Source organism: Delphinapterus leucas, chromosome 1, assembly GCF_059928025.1.
Source record: "Delphinapterus leucas isolate spDelLeu-1000000601 "Yukka" chromosome 1, BTC_Dleu_Yukka2, whole genome shotgun sequence".
Classification (NCBI taxonomy): Eukaryota; Metazoa; Chordata; class Mammalia; order Artiodactyla; family Monodontidae; genus Delphinapterus; species Delphinapterus leucas.
In genome coordinates, this window is record NC_143129.1 from 65,257,287 (window position 1) to 65,277,683 (window position 20,397).

General features: G+C 40.0%; 1 protein-coding gene across 1 annotated transcript in view; it reads right to left on the reverse strand.

The window, feature by feature from the left end:
• Positions 1–875: 875 nt before the first annotated feature.
• Positions 876–20,397, reverse strand: part of NTMT2 (N-terminal Xaa-Pro-Lys N-methyltransferase 2) — a 43,683-nt gene continuing 24,161 nt past the window's right edge. Inside the window, 1 exon segment of the mRNA XM_022560139.2 lies at positions 876–20,397. Coding sequence (XP_022415847.1) covers positions 20,256–20,397 — 142 coding nt within the window. The 3' untranslated portion in view covers positions 876–20,255.

Below are 20,397 nucleotides of genomic sequence, written 5' to 3' on the forward strand. Positions count from 1 at the left end.
ACAATAACAAATCACAAGCTTGCCTTTTACTAGCTGTGTAAGCTTGGGAAAGTTCTTAACCTGTCTGTGCCACAGTTTCCTCATCTGAAAAATGGGATGATGATAGATCTGCCTCACAGTGCAGTGTCAACTGTTAAATGATTTAACATAGGTAAAGTGCTAAGAAAAATGCCTGACACATAGCACAATGTATTATTATTATTGTTGTTGCTGTTAGCTATCTTGGATATTAGATCAGCCTTGAGGCCTTGGCTCACTGTTTTGGGTTCAACAAAAAAAAGTAAGGATGCTATTTGCGAATCTTTCAGGACTTTCCAGAGCCTCTGACTACTTCACCCCTTCGTCACGACTGTCATTAGCTCTGTTTCTTCATGTGCAAATGTAAAGCTTCATCCATCTTTAGTGACACATGTTTACTTACTTACATACCTATCCCTCACTTGTCCATATCCTCTCAAAAAAAATAAAGCTTGTCTTGCTCTTTAATTTTGAATCATTTTCCTCCACTTTCCTGTTCAAAGCTCTCCTAGTATTTAGATTGGAATACTAACAGAATAGCTGAAAGTTTGAAAGGAAGAGTCAAACTAACGATAATATTTCATGGAATTCTTGTTTCCTCAACATCTTTGTTTCTGTAAGGCAAAATGTTCCATTTGGGTCTGCTCTCAGTCAAGGGAAATTAAAGAAGGCATTTTTCCATGTGAAATGAATAGGGTAGTGTAGCAGACACTGTTCACTATCTACCTAGCATCCATCTCCCCATCTTACCTGCTAATTACACTCCAAATATATTTAGGTAGCCAGCAGACTCCATACTTCTGAAGAAGTTTAGCCCCTTCTCCAGCCCCACTTGGCATTCCCTTCTCTTTGCCAGTGATCAGAGGTTGGCATGTGACCCAGCTCTCGCTGATGAAACAAAAGAGAAAGTCTGCTGGGGGCAGGTGAGAGAAGCTTCTAGAAACTATTTTCTTTCTTTAAAAAAAGGAGACAAAAACTCTCAAGGAGCAAAACTTTCCTTCTATCCCTAAATGTAACGAGGTGAGAATGGGATGCTGGGAGATGTGGCAGTCATCTTAGCATAATGAGGTACAAGTCTAAGGACGAAAAGACAACATGCTGACAATGGTAGAGTAAAAAGAGAGGAAAAAACAGGGGACGTTGGTAATGTAACTGAGCCACTCTAACTGCCCTGGAACAGTTTATCTCCAGAATCCTTTTAGAAAAGTGTAAAGCAACTGTAATTTGGTCTTCTATTCTTGATAGCTGATCATAATTTATGATCAGATCACAAGGAATGTCAAGTCCTTTGTAATAGCACATTCATTCATCCTTGAGAATCTACTGTGAGAGCTAATAAATTATTCATACTTTTAAAGATCTTTCTGTATTTCAAAGTATTGTCACATCTCTATGATTTCTTCTGTATAGATTTTTCTCTTAAAATGTACTTATCATATAATGTAATTATCTCATCTCAGTTTACTCCAAATTTTTATAAGTACAAAATGTTTTATTCTCTCAAATTACAAATTTAAATTATTATAATTTTTTTTATTTTTCTGTTCCCTATACTTATCATTCCCTCCTATGGGAGATTTTGCTAAAAGCATAGATTTGGAATCAGAGAGACCCAGAGTCACATCTACTAGCCCTGTGAAGGGTAAATTACTTATTTTCTCTGACACTTAATTTCCTCATCTAGAAATAATATCTAGGGCTGATACCTAGATGAAATGAGATGACATCAGTAAAATGCTTGTCTAATCTTGTTACAGAATGAAAACTTTAAAAATTGTACAGGAAAAGAAAAGGGGGAAGTGGGGATAGGGAAGAAAAAAGTGAAGGAGAAGAAGAAAAGGGAAAAAAAGAGGAAAAGGAAAACATCAAGAGAAGAAGAAAATGAAAGGAAGAAGGAGGAGGGGCAAAAGAAGAAAGGGAAAAGAAAAAGAGGAAAAAGAGCCAAGAAAAAGGGAAAGAAGGAGGAAGAAGTTAGAAAGGAAGGAGAAGAGGGAAAATAGGAGGAAAAGAAGAAGGATAAGATGATGAGAGGAAAAGTGATGACAACGATGATGACGACGATGACGATGATGATGATGATTTTCCAAAGAAGAACTGAGGGGTTAAGGTAAGTTTTAGAGCCCAGACAAAACCCCTATCATCTACATCTTAATACACTGTGATTTTTTTCCCCCTAAAGCTTTGATATTATGTATGGCTGACCGTCATGCAGCTTGAATCTAGTTACTCCAACATCACTCCAAAGAAAATTACAAAGGATTATAAGCCTTGGGCAATAGTCCTCATATTTCAAAGAAGTGGTTGATTCATTAAGATTCCAGTGCAATCAAAGAACTTGAAGAAGTCCCTGGAGTTTGTTTTTGTCAAACGTGAGGTACAGCTAAATTAAATGAGTAAAAATTAAATGAGTGATTCATTGGATTTCTTCTATAATGACCAGGTGTCCTCCTTCTTCAGTGATGACACAACAAGAGGAAAGAGCCTTTTTTCCTGACACGAGAGAAAGGTCTTCTTGACAGTGAGGGCTAATAGAAACCTTTTAGTTACCATCCCGTTGGTTACAAGTCATTTCCTACAGAGTCTAAAAAGCTGGACTGATTTTATGTAATCAGGGCAAAGTACAGGGCAAGTGACGATAGGTAGAGGACTAGAAAAATCTCTCAAGGACCTTCTAGACCCACACATTTGTACTGCAGTCAGTTCCCATCTATTTTCCACTATGGGGAATTGGGGGAGGGGTCTTCCTTTCACTTCTTTAGGTTTGTTTGTGAGCATCAGCTCTCTCCTCTTGTCTTCCTTTCTCTCTCAAATGCTGGCATGGATCCTACATCTGAAGCCCTCTCCTTCCTGCTACGAGAAACACATCTACCCTTCCCCTTTTGTCTGTCCTTCCGGCTCCACACCACTTCTGTTTCAAGCTTTTATTGGTATGCATTCGAGCCTGAGATTTTCTGACTTTCCCAAGTACCATATTCCCACAAGAATCCTCTTCCATGTCAGGTTGTATTGTCATTAGCAACCACTTCTCAGACACATTCTTGGATGTTATTGCTATTTCTCATTCTCCCCTCTACAAGGTAAGAGCTTAGTCTAATGCTATTCTTCATCACCATCACCCCAACCCCCATCCTCTAATCCTGATGCCCCTACCTTCTGCAGGGTAAAGCTTAAAAACTTAAAACCTTCCACTTCGGAATTTTTTGCCTTGCATCACAATTCCAGTACAGTGACTTCACCCAAGAAAGGCAAAGGAAGGAAACTCTTGCACTAGCCTGAATTAATAATGAAGAAAGGGGAGAAGTCTAATCTTTCCAGTGCAGAAGATGTGTGTATTGTTTGTTGCGAGTAGCCCTCGGGGAGGGAGAGGTTTCAAGTTCAGCATTTATGTGGCACATTTTTCAATTAGACAATATACTGTATGGCATTTCCCTTCCTCCCCCAACCCCTTCCCTTTTATTACCACATGACTTCATCTGCCCATGTGACTGACAGAGCCCATTGGGCTCAACATTGATAAAAAACATCTGGGGAGAAAAATTGCAATTTAGAAAACAATTAAGTACATCAATTTCAATTCATTTAGTTGGCCAGAGAAAGAAAAGTTCTTTCAAAGAGGTAACTTGATCTACAGTGCTCATGGATTAAAGGGCACGAAGATCTGTTTTCTCCAGGTCATAGTGTGGAGGAATGCATCGTAGCTCAGAGCTCTAAATGCAGACATAAACTATTTGTGATTTTTAACAAAGAATAAACCACTGAGAGTTTCCCTAATTTTCTCATTTCTTCGACATTTTTTTCCCTACTGTTCCCAAATTCCCAAGAACTTAAGAGCTTCCTCAATGGATATGTATTTCTCTCTCAAATGCTCACCATATGCTCATTTGTTATGGGAGCTCTGTAAGTGAACCTTGGTTTACTATTAAAGACCCTATTTGAGGGACTGAGGTTTGTGGGGTGTTTATGACTTTCCCATCCATTTTCCTCACTAACTCTGTGAACACCCATGGGTCCATTACCTTAAGGTGTTCAGAACCTTTATGAATCACGGTATAACTTTTCATTCACAAAACCTTAAATAAAGAATTTTTTTCCAGTTTTACCGAGAAATAATTTACATACATCACTGTACAAGTTTAAGGCATACAGCATGATCGTTTGATTTACATCTGTCGTGAAATGACTACCACAATAGGTTCAGCTAACATCCGTCTTCTCATATAGATACAATAAAAAGAAAAGAAAGGAAAAAAAATTTCTCCTTATGGATGAGCAGTCAAGATTTACCCTCTTAACAACTTTTCTATATATCATTCAGTAGTGTTAGCTGAACATGTAAATACATCCCTAGTACTTGTCTATCTTATAACTGGAAATTTGTACATTTTGATCACCTTCCTCCAATTCTCCCTCCCTCAACCCTCCTCCTCTGGTAACCACAAGTCTGATCTCTTTTTCTATGAGCTTGGTTTTGTTTTGCTTTGTCTGGGTTTTTTTTAGATTTCATATATAAGAGAGATCACACAGTATCTGTCTTTTTCTGACTGACTTATTTTACTTAGCAACATGCCTTCAAGTTCCAAATGGTAGGGTTTCCTCATTTTTTTGGCTGAATAATATTCCATTGTGTGTACATATACAACTTCTTTATCCTTTTATCCATTGATGGATACTTAGGTTGTTTCCATGTCTTGGCTATTGTAGGTAATGCTGCTGTTAACATGGGGATGCAGATATCTTTAGAAGTTAGTGTTTTCATTTCCATTGGATAAATTCCAGAAGTGGAATTTCTGAATCATATAGGAGGTCTATTTTTATTTTTTTAAGAATCCTCCACACTGCTTTCCATAGTGGTATCTTATCCTTGAATAGATAATAGTCATTCTTCTTGTGAGGGGAAGCAAAGTTAGAAACAATCTATGTCATCATCTTGGTGATGTCACCTCCCAAATAAAGAATCTTAGTACCAGCAAGGTTGGCTCTGGGTGCCTCCTCCCTTGCCAGAAGCATATATCTAGGTAAATATTATAACCACTGCTCTCATTTATTAAACACCTATCATAGAACAGTCACTGTAATTCACATCTTGATTATAATATCTAATTTACTTGTCACATCAATCCCATTAAGTAGGTATTATCATTCCCATATTTTACAGATGAGAAATTGATGATCTTATTTTAAGATTATTAATATTCTCACCCACATAAAAGAGGAAACACTTGAACACAGATTTCTCAGCTTCTTCGATTCATGTTCTAAATACCACATACAGAAAAAGAGCAGCCTAGGAAATAAACTCTAGAAGGTAGAATTCAGTGATAACTTTGAATCAAAAGTCTCTAGCCACATTTAATTAAGAGAACATGTATAAAATAACTAGCTAGTGCCTGGCCCAAAGTAATTCCTCAATAAATGATAGCTTAATTATTACATAAAACCATCTCCACTTATTCCCCGGCCCTTACCCTCAATTTCCCTCAAACTTTACAATACACTTGGGATTATCATATACACTGCTGAGGTTTTATTACAGTCTCCACTCAAAATCATCACCTTTGTGGTCTAAAGACCTAAACATGAGATCCAGAAGCAGGTATTTTATGTGATCTGACTGAGAAATGTTAACTATCAGGAAATCCCATTCCAGGAAGGAGCCAACAGGTAGAAAAGGTCCTAAAGGTGACCTCACTCATTTTCTATTAAAGTCTGCCTTGGGAACCAGCTTGAAACACACCCACTCTTACAGCATGTGTTTCATTTCGCCTACTGTAGATGGAGAACGCAATCATAATAATATCATGAGGCCATATGGAAGTGTGGGGTTAGGGCATACTCATTTTGTAATGAGCCAGAGTCGACTGATAGGATCACTCAACAAGTGGACCACTTTGGCACTAGGAGGGCTGGAGGCTAGGAAACATGAACAAAGAGTGGATTTGATGTCAGTGAATAGATGGTAAAGTGAAAAGAAAAATGATGTGTGGATTAGAAGGCATTTGAAAGGCAGAGGGAGCTGGCCACTGGAGGCATTACAGTTGAACAAAGGAGCCTACAGGCTACTGAAATTCGAGGGTTTGGGTTTCTGGGTAGGGAATCCAGGCATGATGTGGCAGCTCAGAAAAGTCAGAAGGTTGCTGGGAAGAGTTTATTTGACTTAATTGTAACAGTAGAGAGATGGAAAAAATACCTAATTCCAACAGAACAGTGCTTGGGTCCCTGGAAAATCTTGGCTATAGGTGAGCGATGGGGAGATCACTGTGAATTGGAATATTTAAGGGCTATCTGTTAGAGGAGGCCTCTTGGTAGAATTTGATGAAATGAGAAATCAGGATGGCCTGCTTGTTAAAGGTGAACAATTGAACAATAGCAGGAAAGCAAAAGTGGACATGGTGACAGCAAGGAAAAGATGGAACTAAATATGTGTCTAAAGACTGCTGAATCCCTCACCATTCCCCACCCCATCATGAGTCCAATAAGTAAGCAATGAAGAAATCTTGTGCTTGGTTTCTTGATTAAAATAGGAAGAGAACAGCTACCTTTCCCTGGCTCAAATTTGCCTTCTGAGAAAGGAAAAAGTTGTTCATGATATGCTGGTTTCAGTTTTCGTTTTTATTTCTTGTTTATTTTGGTTGGGTTTGGTTTTTAACCTCCCCAGGTCAGTTCAGGACAATAAGGCAATTCAAATTTAAAGGTATTGCTGAACTTATCAGAACCATTTGTCTTCTTTGACTTTAAAAGCCAGGCACAAAATGTTGCAAAATAAGATTTCCAGTCTTCCTGGCCTCTGTTCGTGCCAAGAATGCCCCATGACTGCCCTTTGAGAGGTAACAGCCTTTCAGATCATCAAGAAACCCTGGAGGTTGCTAATAAAAAGAAAATGATTTTCCATACAAAGTAAACAGATCCCTACCGCACGTCTAAAAGGACTTGGCTTTAGATGTGGGTGAAGGTTTGGAGTGGAGTTTTAATTTTTATATTACAGAAGCTCATTCTGAGCTTGAATTTTCAAGTTATTCTTCAAAGCACAACAGAACCCCCTGTCAGGATATATCCAGCAACTGCATTCTTGGAACAGCTGTAAATTAGCCTGCTTTTCCTCTTCTCTCTTGAACTTGAGGTCCCTTTTAGGGACCCAGCAGAAACCCTTTAGGAAGAAGGAAGTGAAGTTTAGAGGATCTGTCCTCTCACCTAGAAGGATTGTTTCTATGGAATCTAGTCTTCTCTAGTTTCCCCCCCAAAACTGAAGCCTACTTTATGGCATCAACAAATCATAACAGGCAGATTCTGAACCAGAAAAATCATCTTCCTGGGCTAAATTCTTTGTCATTGCACAGCTGAGCAGAAGATTTGTACAATAAATACAAATAGTTTTAAGTGTGGCCCATTATAAATGGGTCACCAGATGTATTGTTATGTCAGTCCTTCCTGGCATTGTAAAAATAGGGAAGTCTTTCAGGGGTTGGGAGTATATGTGGAAATGCAGGGAGGCTGATTGAGCTTTACAACTCTGAGGAAAAAAGGAATCCATGAGGAAGCCTGATTTTATACCTGGGATATAAAATACAAGAAAACAAATAGGAAATGTGTTCAATCGTAGTACCTTTGTTGTCACATGTAAGATTTTTGATTGTTATTTTGGTTTTTTTGTTTCAGAGTTTTGGGGTTTTTTAACCTCCCTGCCGGTTGCATTTCATTTACTCATTTGGAAAATATTCATTGAGCATCTATGTTGGGACAGCACTCTACTGAATTCTGGGGATGACAATGAAAAAGTAAAGGCAATGCTTTCCAGAGCCTATATTCTGTTGTATAGAGATAAACAGATATATCCATGGTATGTTGCTGACATAATGTCAGATACTGATAATGCTCTAGAGAAAAATACAGAAAGTGAGGAGGAAAGGGAAGAAAGAGGAGAATTAGGGAAGTCCTCTTTCAGCTGAAGGAAGTAAAAAGGTAAGCCATATGCATACCAAGGAGAGGAAACAGCAAATGCAAAGGCCACGAGGCAAGAGTGTTCTTGGTCCTTCCAGGAACAGCAAAGAAGGAAGAGCCTAGAGTATAGGTCCCTGTGAGAGACTCCAGCTTTATTCAAACTTTTCTGAAGTTAAGGGATGGAAGTGGAATGGGATAGAACTTGGGTTACTGCTATTTAACTGAAAGTAGAAATTGAGGCAAAGAGGCAACAATTAACCTACTTTCCAAGCCCCCAGGGAAGTAATCACAGAGGCTGGTATATGGTTAACAGGGAATCAGAGGGTGAGGGGAGAGAGGGAAGAACCACATTTTGACTGAAGACTAGGTGAGTATTGTGATGCCCTACCAGGCGGGCATCTGTAGAAAGGATCACAGTCATCACATTCCAGATTAAAAGCAATCCACCATAATTTCCCAGGGACATTAAAATTTAAATATGCCTATTTGTACACTGAGTCACCTGGCCTCACCCTTCTTCCTGATCATAGTGGCTTCAAACTGCAAGGGAAAGAGTGACTGTGTTGATTGCTCATCTTTCCTTAGCCAAGGAGCTAATACTCCACTGTGGACAATCTGGGCTCTTGGCTCCTTACACCATTTCTTCTGAAGCCAGGCTTGTGGTCCCAGGACCTGCTCACATTACAGAGAGGGTTAGGCTTTCTCATTAATCTCTGTCTGGACCCTGTCCTCAGATTAGCAACCACTGAAACATAATCCCTGTGATGAAGAAATGGAGGGCCTGGCCCAGAGGATGTTTGTTTGGCATTTGTTTGTTTCCTTATTTTTTAATATTTATTTTATTGAAGTATTATTAATTTACAATGTTGTGTTAGTTTCAGGTGTGCAGCAAAGTGCTTCAGTTATACATATATGTACATATTCTTTTTCAGATTCTTCTCCATTATAGGTTGTTAAAAGATATTTAATATAGTTCCCTGTACTACACAGTAGGTCCTTGTTGTTTACCTATTTTATATATAGTAGTGTGTATATTGTAATCCCAAACTCCTAATTTATTGCTCCCCCCTCCCCCTTTGGTAACCGTAAGTTTGTTTTCTAACCGTAAGCTTGTTTTCTATGTCTGTGAGTCTGTTTCTGTTTTGTAAATAAATTCATTTGTATCATATTTTTAGATTCCATATATAAGTGATATAAGATATTTGCCTTTCTCTGTCTGACTTACTTCACTTAGTATGATAATCTCTAGGTCCATCCATGTTGCTGTAACATATATATATGTTATACATATACATGTTATATATATGTTGTATATATATATATGATAGATATATCACATCTTCTCTATCCATTCATCTGTCAGTGGACATTTATGTTGCTTCTATGTCTTGGCTTTTGTAAATCGTGCTGCTGTGAACACTGGGGTGCATGTATCTTTCTGAATTAGAGTTTTCGTCTTTTTCGGATATATGCCCAGGGGTGGGATTTGCTGGATCATATGGTAGCTCTATTTTCAGTTTTTTAAGGAACCTCCATACTGTTCTCCACAGTGGCTGCACCAATTTACATTCCCACCAACAGTGCAGGAGGGTTCCCTTTTCCTCCACATCTTCTTCAGCATTTGCTACTTGTAGAATTTTTAATGATGGCCATTCTGATAAGTGTGAGGTAGTAACTCATTGTAGTTTTGATTTGCATTTCTCTAATGTTTGCTTATTTTTTAAAGAAATAAAAAAGGCTCGGTTTCCTATCTCACAGGACTGGTGAAAGAATTAAGTGAAATGATGGATGTAAAGAACTTAGCATTCACTGAGTGTTTACTACTATGATTATTTCACCACTTCAAAAGAAATTCCAAAGGGTTGAAGAGAGGAAGACACAGAGAAAAGTACTTCTCATGTACCTTCTGAGCCACGGAGAGGGCCAAAGGGCTAATATTCCAGAGACAGACTAAAATTTCACGTCAAGAAATGGTAGCTTGACCCAGTGCAACACCCAGAAAGGCCTAATGAACAGGATTCAACATGCCACTGGATATTTCATTGTTTGGTGGGCTGGCTCTCATAATTTAAATGCAGTTTTATCAATACATATTGTCAGAGAACATCTGGTAGACACAGAGGGGCTGTCTGCCACATTCCTTTTTCCTTCTCGACAAATATTCCTCTAACCCTAGAGGGGGTGAGAACCAGACATTCTTCCACGACATCCTTTTGTTCTTCTTACAATAACTGAAATCCTTTCTGTACACATATTTAATCCAGTGGTGCAGGAAAATCGCAGCCTTTTTCGTCTGGCAAAAAGTCCCAAGTGCAGGTGTTGGCTGCCTTCCCAAGACACTCTTTTTAAGAGTTCCTATCAAGAGACTGCTTCATTTCATCTCTAGTGCACAGCATGAAGATGTTTCATGATTTAAAATTTTCTTATTATTTCCTGATCTCAGTCACTAAAGACAATCAGACACTGAAGACAATTTGGAATATCTTCCCAGCTCTACCCCTCCTTTAACTGTGTCCCTCAACTACAGCCCACAGCTGGGGGGAGACAGGATGGGATACACAGTCATATTGCACAGCTGATGGGACAAGAGGTGCAACTCTAACCTGTGCCAGGTCAATTGGTGGCCCTTTCCAGTGAAATGAGAATTGAGAGAAAGATCAAGGGCTACTGAGAAAGAGTCAGCCGCTCCCTGTGGCTAAACCCAGAACATGCAAACCAGAAAGCCATGGTTGCCCATGTTTCCTATTATACGAAGTAGCGAGCAGAGAATGCCACCCACAGGGAAAGAGAAAAATGAAGCACTGAAGGCAAATCCAGCCTCTGTACCCTGACACTGAATTAAATCTCAGAGACAGAGTTTTGGGTGAAGTAGAAACGATTAGCTTTATTGCTTTGTCATGCAAACGGGGCCACAGCAGCCTAATGCCCTGAAAACTGTGTGTCCCCGCCTGGAGGCGGTAGTGAGAAGTTTTATAGTAATGGTTCAAAGAGGGCGTGATCAGCTCGTGCACATTCTTCTGATGGGTTGGTGGTGAGGTAAGTGGGAGTCAGCATCATCAACCTTCAGGTTCCAACTGGTCTAGTGTCTAAGTGCTTGTGGACAGCATACAGTTAAATTCTCCCACCTGGTGAGGGTTTCGGTATCTGCAGAACAGCTCAGAGATATTGTTATGTGTATTCCTTGAGGGGGAACCAGGACCCTGCCCCAAGTTTGCACTGTTGTATCTTTTGACTGTTCCTCCAGTGTCTCCACATCCATTCCCTTCCCTAATTAGCGACTGTTTGAACCTGCTCATTGGAACTCAGGAAAGGTCATGGAGGCTGAATAAAGCCTATTTCCTGTAATCAAGAAATGGGGGCACAGACAGGCTTCTGTGGCCAGGAGCCCCACAGGATCCTACTTTGTTTCAGTGTATGTGCAGAGAGAAGAAAAGGCTCAAGATAGAGAGGGTCTATTTCCTGGTCCCCAGTGGCTTTCTTGCCTCTGGTCCCATCCTGAGACCCAGCTGTACTCTGCCCTTGAGTTTTATAAGGCACCCTTGCATCCATATACTAAACCTTCCCATTTTTAACCCAGCTAGAGAGTGACCCAGTGTATTTCCTGAGTCCTCTATCTTCCATTTCCCTCAGTACACTGACCCTGCATTTCGTACACAGTGGGAGGCACATTCTCCTATTTAGGGACCACGGATGACTAGGTTCCTTTATCTGCATTTATATCTCCAGTTTGCCTGTAGCTAACATAGAACCTGCCATCTCTAGGGGAATGCTTATTACTCCATCCCTCAGTTTCCACAGACTTCCATTCCACTTTCAGGAAAGACAGTAGGGGAAGGAGGGAGCATTTCTATCCCTTATGGTCTCTAACTCACTCTTCTGCACAGAAGGAGCAGCTACTTCTTTCACTGAGATTGGGAGAAGTGACTGGAGTCACAGAGTAGGCATTTTTTACTCTTACTTGCTCTTGTTTCACTGTGGAAAGAAAGTGTAGAGGCCTCACAATCGTTTCCCATAAGTCCTTCATCCTCCCTGGGTAAAGGGAGACTACAGATCTCCTTGTACATGTCTTGGCAAATGTCAGCTCTTCAGACCTGATTCTTTCCTGGGAGTTGGTGTGGAGAGGAGGGGAAGCAGTGGGATGGTGAGGGCAATAAAGTCCCAAGATCTAGACTTGTGGAGGGGAGACAGAGCATGTGAGGAAGGCTTATCTGGGCTGCAGATCCAAGATACGTTCTCCAGCCTTCCTTTATACACAGTAAAGTAATATTTGATCCTTGATTCCTGAGTCTATTTCTAAATTGGGTAAACCATTTAGAGGAAAGAATACAATTGGTCCCTCAGAATCCTCACCAGTCTTGAAGATACTTTAAGGAATGTTGAGTTCCATGAAAGAAATAAATATCTAACTACAGAATTAGGTGCACTCATTAAGACTCTGCTGTGTGATTGCCTATTAAAAGATGTGTAATTGGGCTTCCCTGGTGGCGCAGTGGTTGAGAGTCCACCTGCCGATGCAGGGGACACGGGTTCATGCCCCGGTCCGGGAAGATCCCACATGCCGCAGAGCGGCTGGGCCCGTGAGCCATGGCCGCTAAGCCTGCGCGCCCGGAGCCTGTGCTCCGCAACGGGAGAGGTCACAACAGTGAGAGGCCCGTGTACCGCAAAAAAAAAAAAAAAAAAAAAAAAAGATGTGTAATCTACCAGGGTAACTTAGTTGTTCTCCTTTATTTCCTAAACTGGTAACAGGTAACATATTCTACCTAGTGACTGTAGTTGAAAATCTTCAAGTCTTTCTTGATTCCTTTCTTTTTCTCATTAACGTCATCAAAATCAACAACTATTGATTTTGCCTTCCCAGGGTTTCCTCTGTTCTTATGACACTGCTTAAGTTCAGATCCTTTTATCCCTAGTTTTAACTACTGCTGAAGCTTTCTGGTTGTCTTCTTGCCTCCAACCCCTTTCACATTATAGCAAGAATTACCTTTGTGAAATAAACCTGATGAGGTCAGTGCCCTGACTAAAAACCTTAGGTAGTCCTACAACCTTTTGCCTGTAGGACAATCTGAATGTACAAGACCTATCACCATCCGCCCCAATCTACAATCAGCAAGTTCACTTTCTTCCATCATGCTTTATGATGTCCCAGCATCTCTACATCTGTAGCACCATGCCCCAACCTGATACCCCAACAAGATTTATATACTCACCACTTCTTCGTACATGCTATTAAATGCCCAACCATTTCACTATGCCTGAAACATTGTTTCGCAGGCCTCTCTGACTGAAGAACAACCCTTTTATCCATGGCTAAAATTTAAATCTTATGTGAATTTGGTACCTTCGTGCTCCTCATTGCTATTTCCAAACGATTCTCATTCTCTTTCCTCCCTAGACACTCTCAGAGTTGTCTCATATAAATAAATTATATTACTCACTGTTCGTCATTGTTGATGTCGCTAACCATCCCCTAGATAATACCCCTTTATTTCCCACTGATTTTAGTTCTTGGTTCACTTTCACTCTCTCCAGTACTGCTAATGTCCGAATTCTTTGAAGATTGCAATATACACAGTAGACGACTCAATCCAACACTCTAGACTCTCAGTTTCTTGAATTCCTCTCTTCCAGTGATCCAGCCTTCCTCCACACCACCCAGGCCATTCATTTATATATTCATAACCCTAGACCTTCTCATTACCAGTAATCTCTCCGTAATCTCAATTTAATTTATTCCATTCTCTAACCATAACCTCCATCCATCCCTCTAGTGCCCCAGTTCCAACTTCACCAGGATCTCTAATCCACTGATCTATCTTTTCACTGTCTCTAACCTTCTTAATAGTCTTTCTCCTCTCCTGATTCATCTTAAATTCCACAATCAATCAATATACTCACTTCTTTTCATATACCCTCAGTTCCTTGTTGTACTCACTTGACAAAACCACAACCCTGGTTAAATTCATCTCTTTACCTAATTTGTGCCTTCATTCATGCAAAAGAATGCGCTGAAGACAAATGCTCTTGATTATGAACCTCAAGTGAACCCATATGCTGCTTGGTGATCATATTATTTTTCTCCCATCTAAAGTCAATCCCTCCACTTGCAAACTAGATCCCATCTTGTCTTACTTACTCAGTGACGTTGCTCTAGCAATTCTCCCATTTCCTCTCCTCAATCACAGATGTCTCCCTCTCTACCAAATCTTTCCCATCAGTCTACAAACTCAATCAAATTATTTCTCCCACCTTAAAAACAAAAACAAAAAACCCTTCTCTTAGCCCTTCTTCCCTTGCTTGATACTGCCTTATTTGCAAATATGTTTCCCTTTCTAGCAAAACTGCTTGAACAACTTGTCTATATTCATTCTCTACAATTCTTTTTCTCCCATACTCATAACTGCTCCAATCCGGCTTTTGTTCCTACTTACTTACCAAAGCTGCATGGTCAATTCTCAGTTCTCCTCTTACTTGACTTATTGGAAAGAGTTGATATAGTCAATCCCTCTGTCCTCCTTGATATACTTTCTTCACTTGGCTTCCGAAACACTCCACTCTAGCTTGAATTTATTGTTCATGCCTTAGTCTCCTTTGCTGTTTTTTCCTCTCCTTCCCAAACTCTTAACGTTTAACTGCTCCAGAGCTCACCCTTTGTCTTCCTCTCTATTATCACTCGTCCTTTTGGTACTCTCATCCAGAATCACAACTCTGAATACCATCTCTATGGTAATTTTCCATCTCCAGCCCAGACTTCTCTCCTGAACTTCAGACTTGCCTATTCAGTGAGTTCCTCAATATCTTCACTTGGTGTCATCTAAAAACTCACACCTGTTGACTTTAAGCTGTTCTGATTCCTGATTTTTCACCACGAGAATGGTTTCACTACCAACTTTCCCTACCTCAAATGATAGAAGCTATGTTCTGGTTCAGGCCCAAACCTTTACTCTCATCTTTGACTTCCCTTTATTACACTCCCCCACACAATCATTTAGCAAATAGAATTGGCTTTAATTGCAAACATAGCCAGAATCCAAACACTTCTCACTACCATCAGTGCTGCCACCCTGGTCTGAGCCACCATTACTTCTCTCCTGAATTACTGCAATACAATAATTTAGGGATCAGGAAAGTTGGGGGGGGGGTTTGGTTTTGGTTTGTTTGTTTTTGTAAAAGGGCCATATAGTAAATATTTTCTGCTTTTCAGGCCATATGGTCATTGTGGTAACTCCTCACTTCTGCCATTATAGTGCAGTTGGGCATAGCTGTGTTCCAGTACAAGTTTAGTTACAAAAAAGCAACAAGCTGAATTTGGACCGTGAGCCATAATTTACCAGATCCTGGTCTATCTGGTCTCTTTGCTTTTATCCTCACCCCGACTATTTTCCTTTCTCAACACAGCAGCCAGAGGAATCCTTTTAAAACACAGGTCATAACATGTCACTTCTCTGCTCAAAACTCTGCAAAGGCCTCCTTTCTCGATCAGAATAAAAGTAAGAGCCCTTTCCATAACGTACAAGACCCTGTGTGATCTGGCCCCAGTCATATCCCTAAAGCTCCTATCTTATTACACTCTCTCCTTCATCCACTCTGCCGCAGCTGCACTGACCTCCTTGTTGTTTCTCAAATAGTCCAGGCACACTCAAGACTTGGGGCATTTGCACCAGGTGCCCCCTCTTCCCCCAGGTGTCCATATGGTCAGTGCTCTTACCCTCTTAACTTTGCTCAAATGCCACCTCTTCAATAAAACCAATACTGGCAACTATTTGACATTATAACCTTCCTCCATGACTCTCAATCCCCCTCACTCTATTTTTCCCTTTTACTTTCCAAAAATTTGCCATCTAACATTAAAATAATTTACTAATTTCTATTTACTGCATTCCTATTTCTCCTAGAATACAAGCTCCACAAGGCCAGTGATCTTTGGCTTTTATTTGTTGTAACCTGAGACCCTAGAGGAGTGCATGGCATATTTTTTTCAAAAAACATTTGTTGAATGAATGGAATCTGTGTGGCCTCCCTCAAATCCCAGAGATGTAGTGAGTCACTGTATTCTGTATATTACTTTAACTCTTTGTTCATGCTATTGTTTAGTCCTCTTTATCCTGATTTATAATTATTTATGTATCTCTCTTGCCCGTTACAGTGTCATGATCTTCTTGGACATTTTCTGTATGTATATTTGCAGTAAGTAATACAGCCTGTCACACAGCAAAAGGACAAATAATGCCAACTTAATGAACATACAAAGGTGCTGTATGTGTGTAGTTCTCTGACACCAAATCATTAACTCTGCAAGTCAGTTATTATTTTAAAAGTCTCTCCTCAACCCTAGCTCTAGATACAAGTATATACACACACTACTAATTGAGATAATTTAAAACTATTTTTCACATATTTGCTTAATTAACTTGCAGTGACCTCTGCAAAAGCACTGGCCTCTGATGATTATAAGAGGTAGTTTTCTGGCATAGACACCAAAGCATCAAAGAGTCAGCTAGAACTAAGGAAAGCAATAACACAACTGGTTTTAATTACTCATGACAGGCAGCTGAGTATATCTGACACAGGTCTTCTCCCCAATACATCACTCAAAACAGGCCAGTTACAGGAAATGGTGGAGAAAAAAAAAAAGCCAGAATGGGGCCAAAATGTGTCCACAATATAAAGCAGATCATCTTTCACGTGGATGACCTTGTTCATTTTGTGTTATATTTTTACGATGGTCCTGAATGTATAAAATTGCTGACCCCTTAAGACTTGGCATGCTTCTATACTGATGCTGAGGAGGGGTGGCTCAGGTTCTTAGAAGAGGAGATAGGTGAAGACTGTGCCTATTCATGAGTCACTGTATAAACCAAGGGGTCCTCCAAAGTTAATCTAGAATGGCAGGCATGTTTGTGATGAATTCATCTGTGAAGTAGAGGTGAGCAACTTCTACATCTCCTCAACATTCACAGAAGGATTAACTTCATCTAAACCTGGTTGCTTCTTTGGACTTGTTGCTTAGCAGGTAACAGGTGAGGATTCACCTGTGAGTCACTTTGTTAACACCTACTCACAATTTTAACATATCTCTCTTACGAGGTACATCCTCCCACCTAATGAAACGATGGGCTTTGGTTGGCCATATCCTTGAGTTGGCTCCTGTTGAAAAAAGAGACTTCCTAATCAGGCAGGATTTTACCCCAGGACCTAATTTTCTTGCTAAAGTCTCCTCCCAGGTGCTTGTATGATGCCTGAGCTCACTGTCTTCTTATTTCTGTGCATTTCCTGGTTCTTGCCAGCTTGCACTGTTTGATCACTCTTTTGTCCAGTCTTGCACATTCCAGTGCTCGTGGAACTTCAGAAGCCCTTGGTTTTTCCTGCTGCTTTGCTGATTCCTGTTTGATGCCTCCAGAAACACAGACTGCCTCCTGAGTCTTTCTACTTTTATACTTTCAATAAAAGTTGGAGTCCCTGCAGTGTGCTAGGGCATATGCTAAAGACTGAGACTCTAACATGAATGCTCCATTAAGAAGCTCAGAATTTAATAGAGGAAATGGCAAGTAAGCAAGCAATTACAATGCACATGATAAGTACTGTAAAACGTTAAGCAGAGGGTATGAGGGTAGCATATAGTAGCGGCACCTAAGCCAGCACCTGGGGGGTGAGGGAAGCTTTCCTAGAGCCAGTAACATCTATGCAGTCTAAGCCAGACAAAAGAAGAATGAGAGATGTTCTACGCTAAGGAAGTAACGTCAATAAATGCCATGAGCCCTAAATCATAGCTCCTTTAGAGATCTGTATGTATTGATAATTAAGTACGGCTGCAGGGGATGTGGGAAAACTGAGGCTGGAGAGGGAAGCCAGGGTTAGATCACAAAAGGCTTTATATGTCATTCTAAGGTGATGGGAATTCATCGTATCAGTGATGGGGAGTCACTGAAAGTTTATACATAACATGGTCAGATTATGTTTTAGAAAGATTGGCATCGGCGTGGAGAATAGATTTTACCATCTAGCTACTTCCCTGAGCCTGGCCCGCTTTCTTGCCTGCCCTGTCTTATCTTCCTTTGACTCTAAAGGGTCCAGTTCGACACCCCTTTCCCTATCAGTGTCCTTAAACAAAACTAATGATCAGAATCATTTTGAGACCTTACAAAAATACAAGTTATTTGATCCCATTTCACAGAATCAAACTCTCACGGAGACAGAACCTGGGAATCTCTATTTTATAAAAACTGCCCAAAGGATCCTGGGGCAGTTGGACTATGGACAGAATTTGTGAACTAATGTAGATTGTCACTTATAATACAACAGAGATGTGCTGATAAACATTAGCAATGTGTATGGCTTACTGAATTAGATTGAAGATGGCTGGAGTAGGTCTCACTCCTAATGTCTTCTTTCTACAGCATTAGAAGACCAAAACAATCAGCCCCTTACTTGGAACCTCAAGATCTTTCCCTCGTTCTTTGAATAACATGTCCAGACCTTCACATGACCTGTTAGGCAGCATGATTTGGCTCTGATGGCCTCACCTCTCAAGCTACTCTTCCCTTTACCTTGTACTAATTATTAACTTGTTATAGATAGGGGATGTTGATACATTTACTCACCAGTTTCTACATTCTCAATTAAATTACAGATAGATATGGTTTGGGGGAACTTTGTGAAACAATAAAGATCTGGAAATTTTCTAAGGAGAATGGAAAATGATTTGATTTAGGATGAGAAAAGGACTGCTGCTCAACCTCAAAGACTCACCTGAGTTAAAGATGATACATCCATATTCATAGGACAATTCTGCTATTTCCTCCTTGAGGAGCCAAGGAGCAGAGAAAATGGACAATTTTGTCAATCAGCATGTGAGTACTGGCAAAGCGTAAAGTCAAGAAGTAAGAGAATAAGGGTGCTCAGATAAAAGAAACAGAAAATTCCTGGGATGGGCCAAAAAGGAAGATTCAGTTAATTTGCTCCAAGACACAAAGGATGAAAACCTGAGTACCCTTGTTTTGTCATACTACTCAGTCTGTTTGGTAATGATCTCCCATTTTATTTAATTCTGGTCTCTGGCTTCTCCACCAAAGGTTCTAACTCACATTCTGTTACGTTACCCTAGAGCACTGTGAATAACATACTGCAGCTGGAAGGTGCCAGTGGCAGAGTAAGTGACATAATTTTCCAGGACATAAATGAAACTACCTAGGTAAGGTTATATCAAGGTAGTAAATGTTTTATAATAATTGTTTTCCTCCTAAGTTAGAGATATGACTTACAGACATGATTTTTATGGTGATAGCATATCCATACAATAGACTTTCTTTACTTAAATTGATTGCATTTCATAGAAGACTCGATATATATCAAAACACAAATATGTCCTTCACATGAAGATATTAGAGTGTTTTAAATACAGTAGCTATTATATTTAAACATTCTGCTAATAAAAATTAATTACATGTTTTTGAAAGATTTTAGATTATTTTTAATTAAACCAATGCCTTAAATTAATCCAGTTGGTTCAATTTTCAGGCTTATCATTTCGTTTCTCTTTCCAATGTACAGCCGTATCAATCAAGGAAACAGGAGCAGCTGCAATGAAGCAAGTTGTGTTGGAAGCCAATGGCTAAAATTAGATTAACAATGACATTTACTTATATGTTCACGGCTGAAATTTCAAGGGTAAAACATTTTCTCCTGAAAGGAGACACTTCCCCATCACTGAAATGCAGACTTTTGTTATCAAATTATATCCATATTACATCACCGGGTGGTGAAACTGACCCAAAATAGAAAGTGAAACCATAGTCTTTTTTTCTGCTAAAGTTAAAGACAAAATTAAGTAATGGAATTGTTTTTATAAGATTATTTTGACTGGTGCCTTCTTAATTAGGGGGAGATTTTTATCTAGAGAAGTAGTATTCCCAAGGAGGAAGGAAGTATAATGTATCTAGCATGAGGGCAGAGAAAGGTGGTCTAGGCTTTACCCCACCCACCCTAAACTACTCTATAATGCAAATCTTCAGAGACCAAGCAGTTTAGATTTTGTGAACGTTGCTCCCTTTTCTGTTTTTTGTGTACACTTGTACAGTTTAGCAGTTTTTCCAGATGCCACTTTCCATTTCTCTTTTGGAAAATCCACAGAGTGTGTGCAGGTACTTACATAACTAGTGGAAACATGTACATATTACATCAGTCATTTCCAAACATGCTGTAGTCCCTTCCCTCCACTCCTACGTGAATTACAAGGGGCACCTCAGAGGAGAACACCTCTTCCCAAAGCACTACTGTGCAGTGCAGCCGTTCACTCCCACTGCTGGTCAGGAGTGTCCATCGCTATGCAGTGCAAACATCCACACTGGGATGCACTGCTCTGGAAAGCCGTCCTGCTTCTCCTGGCCCAGCACCACCAGCCCACTCCTCCTAATGAGGCTCTGGAGGATGTCCATATCCCGAGTCACA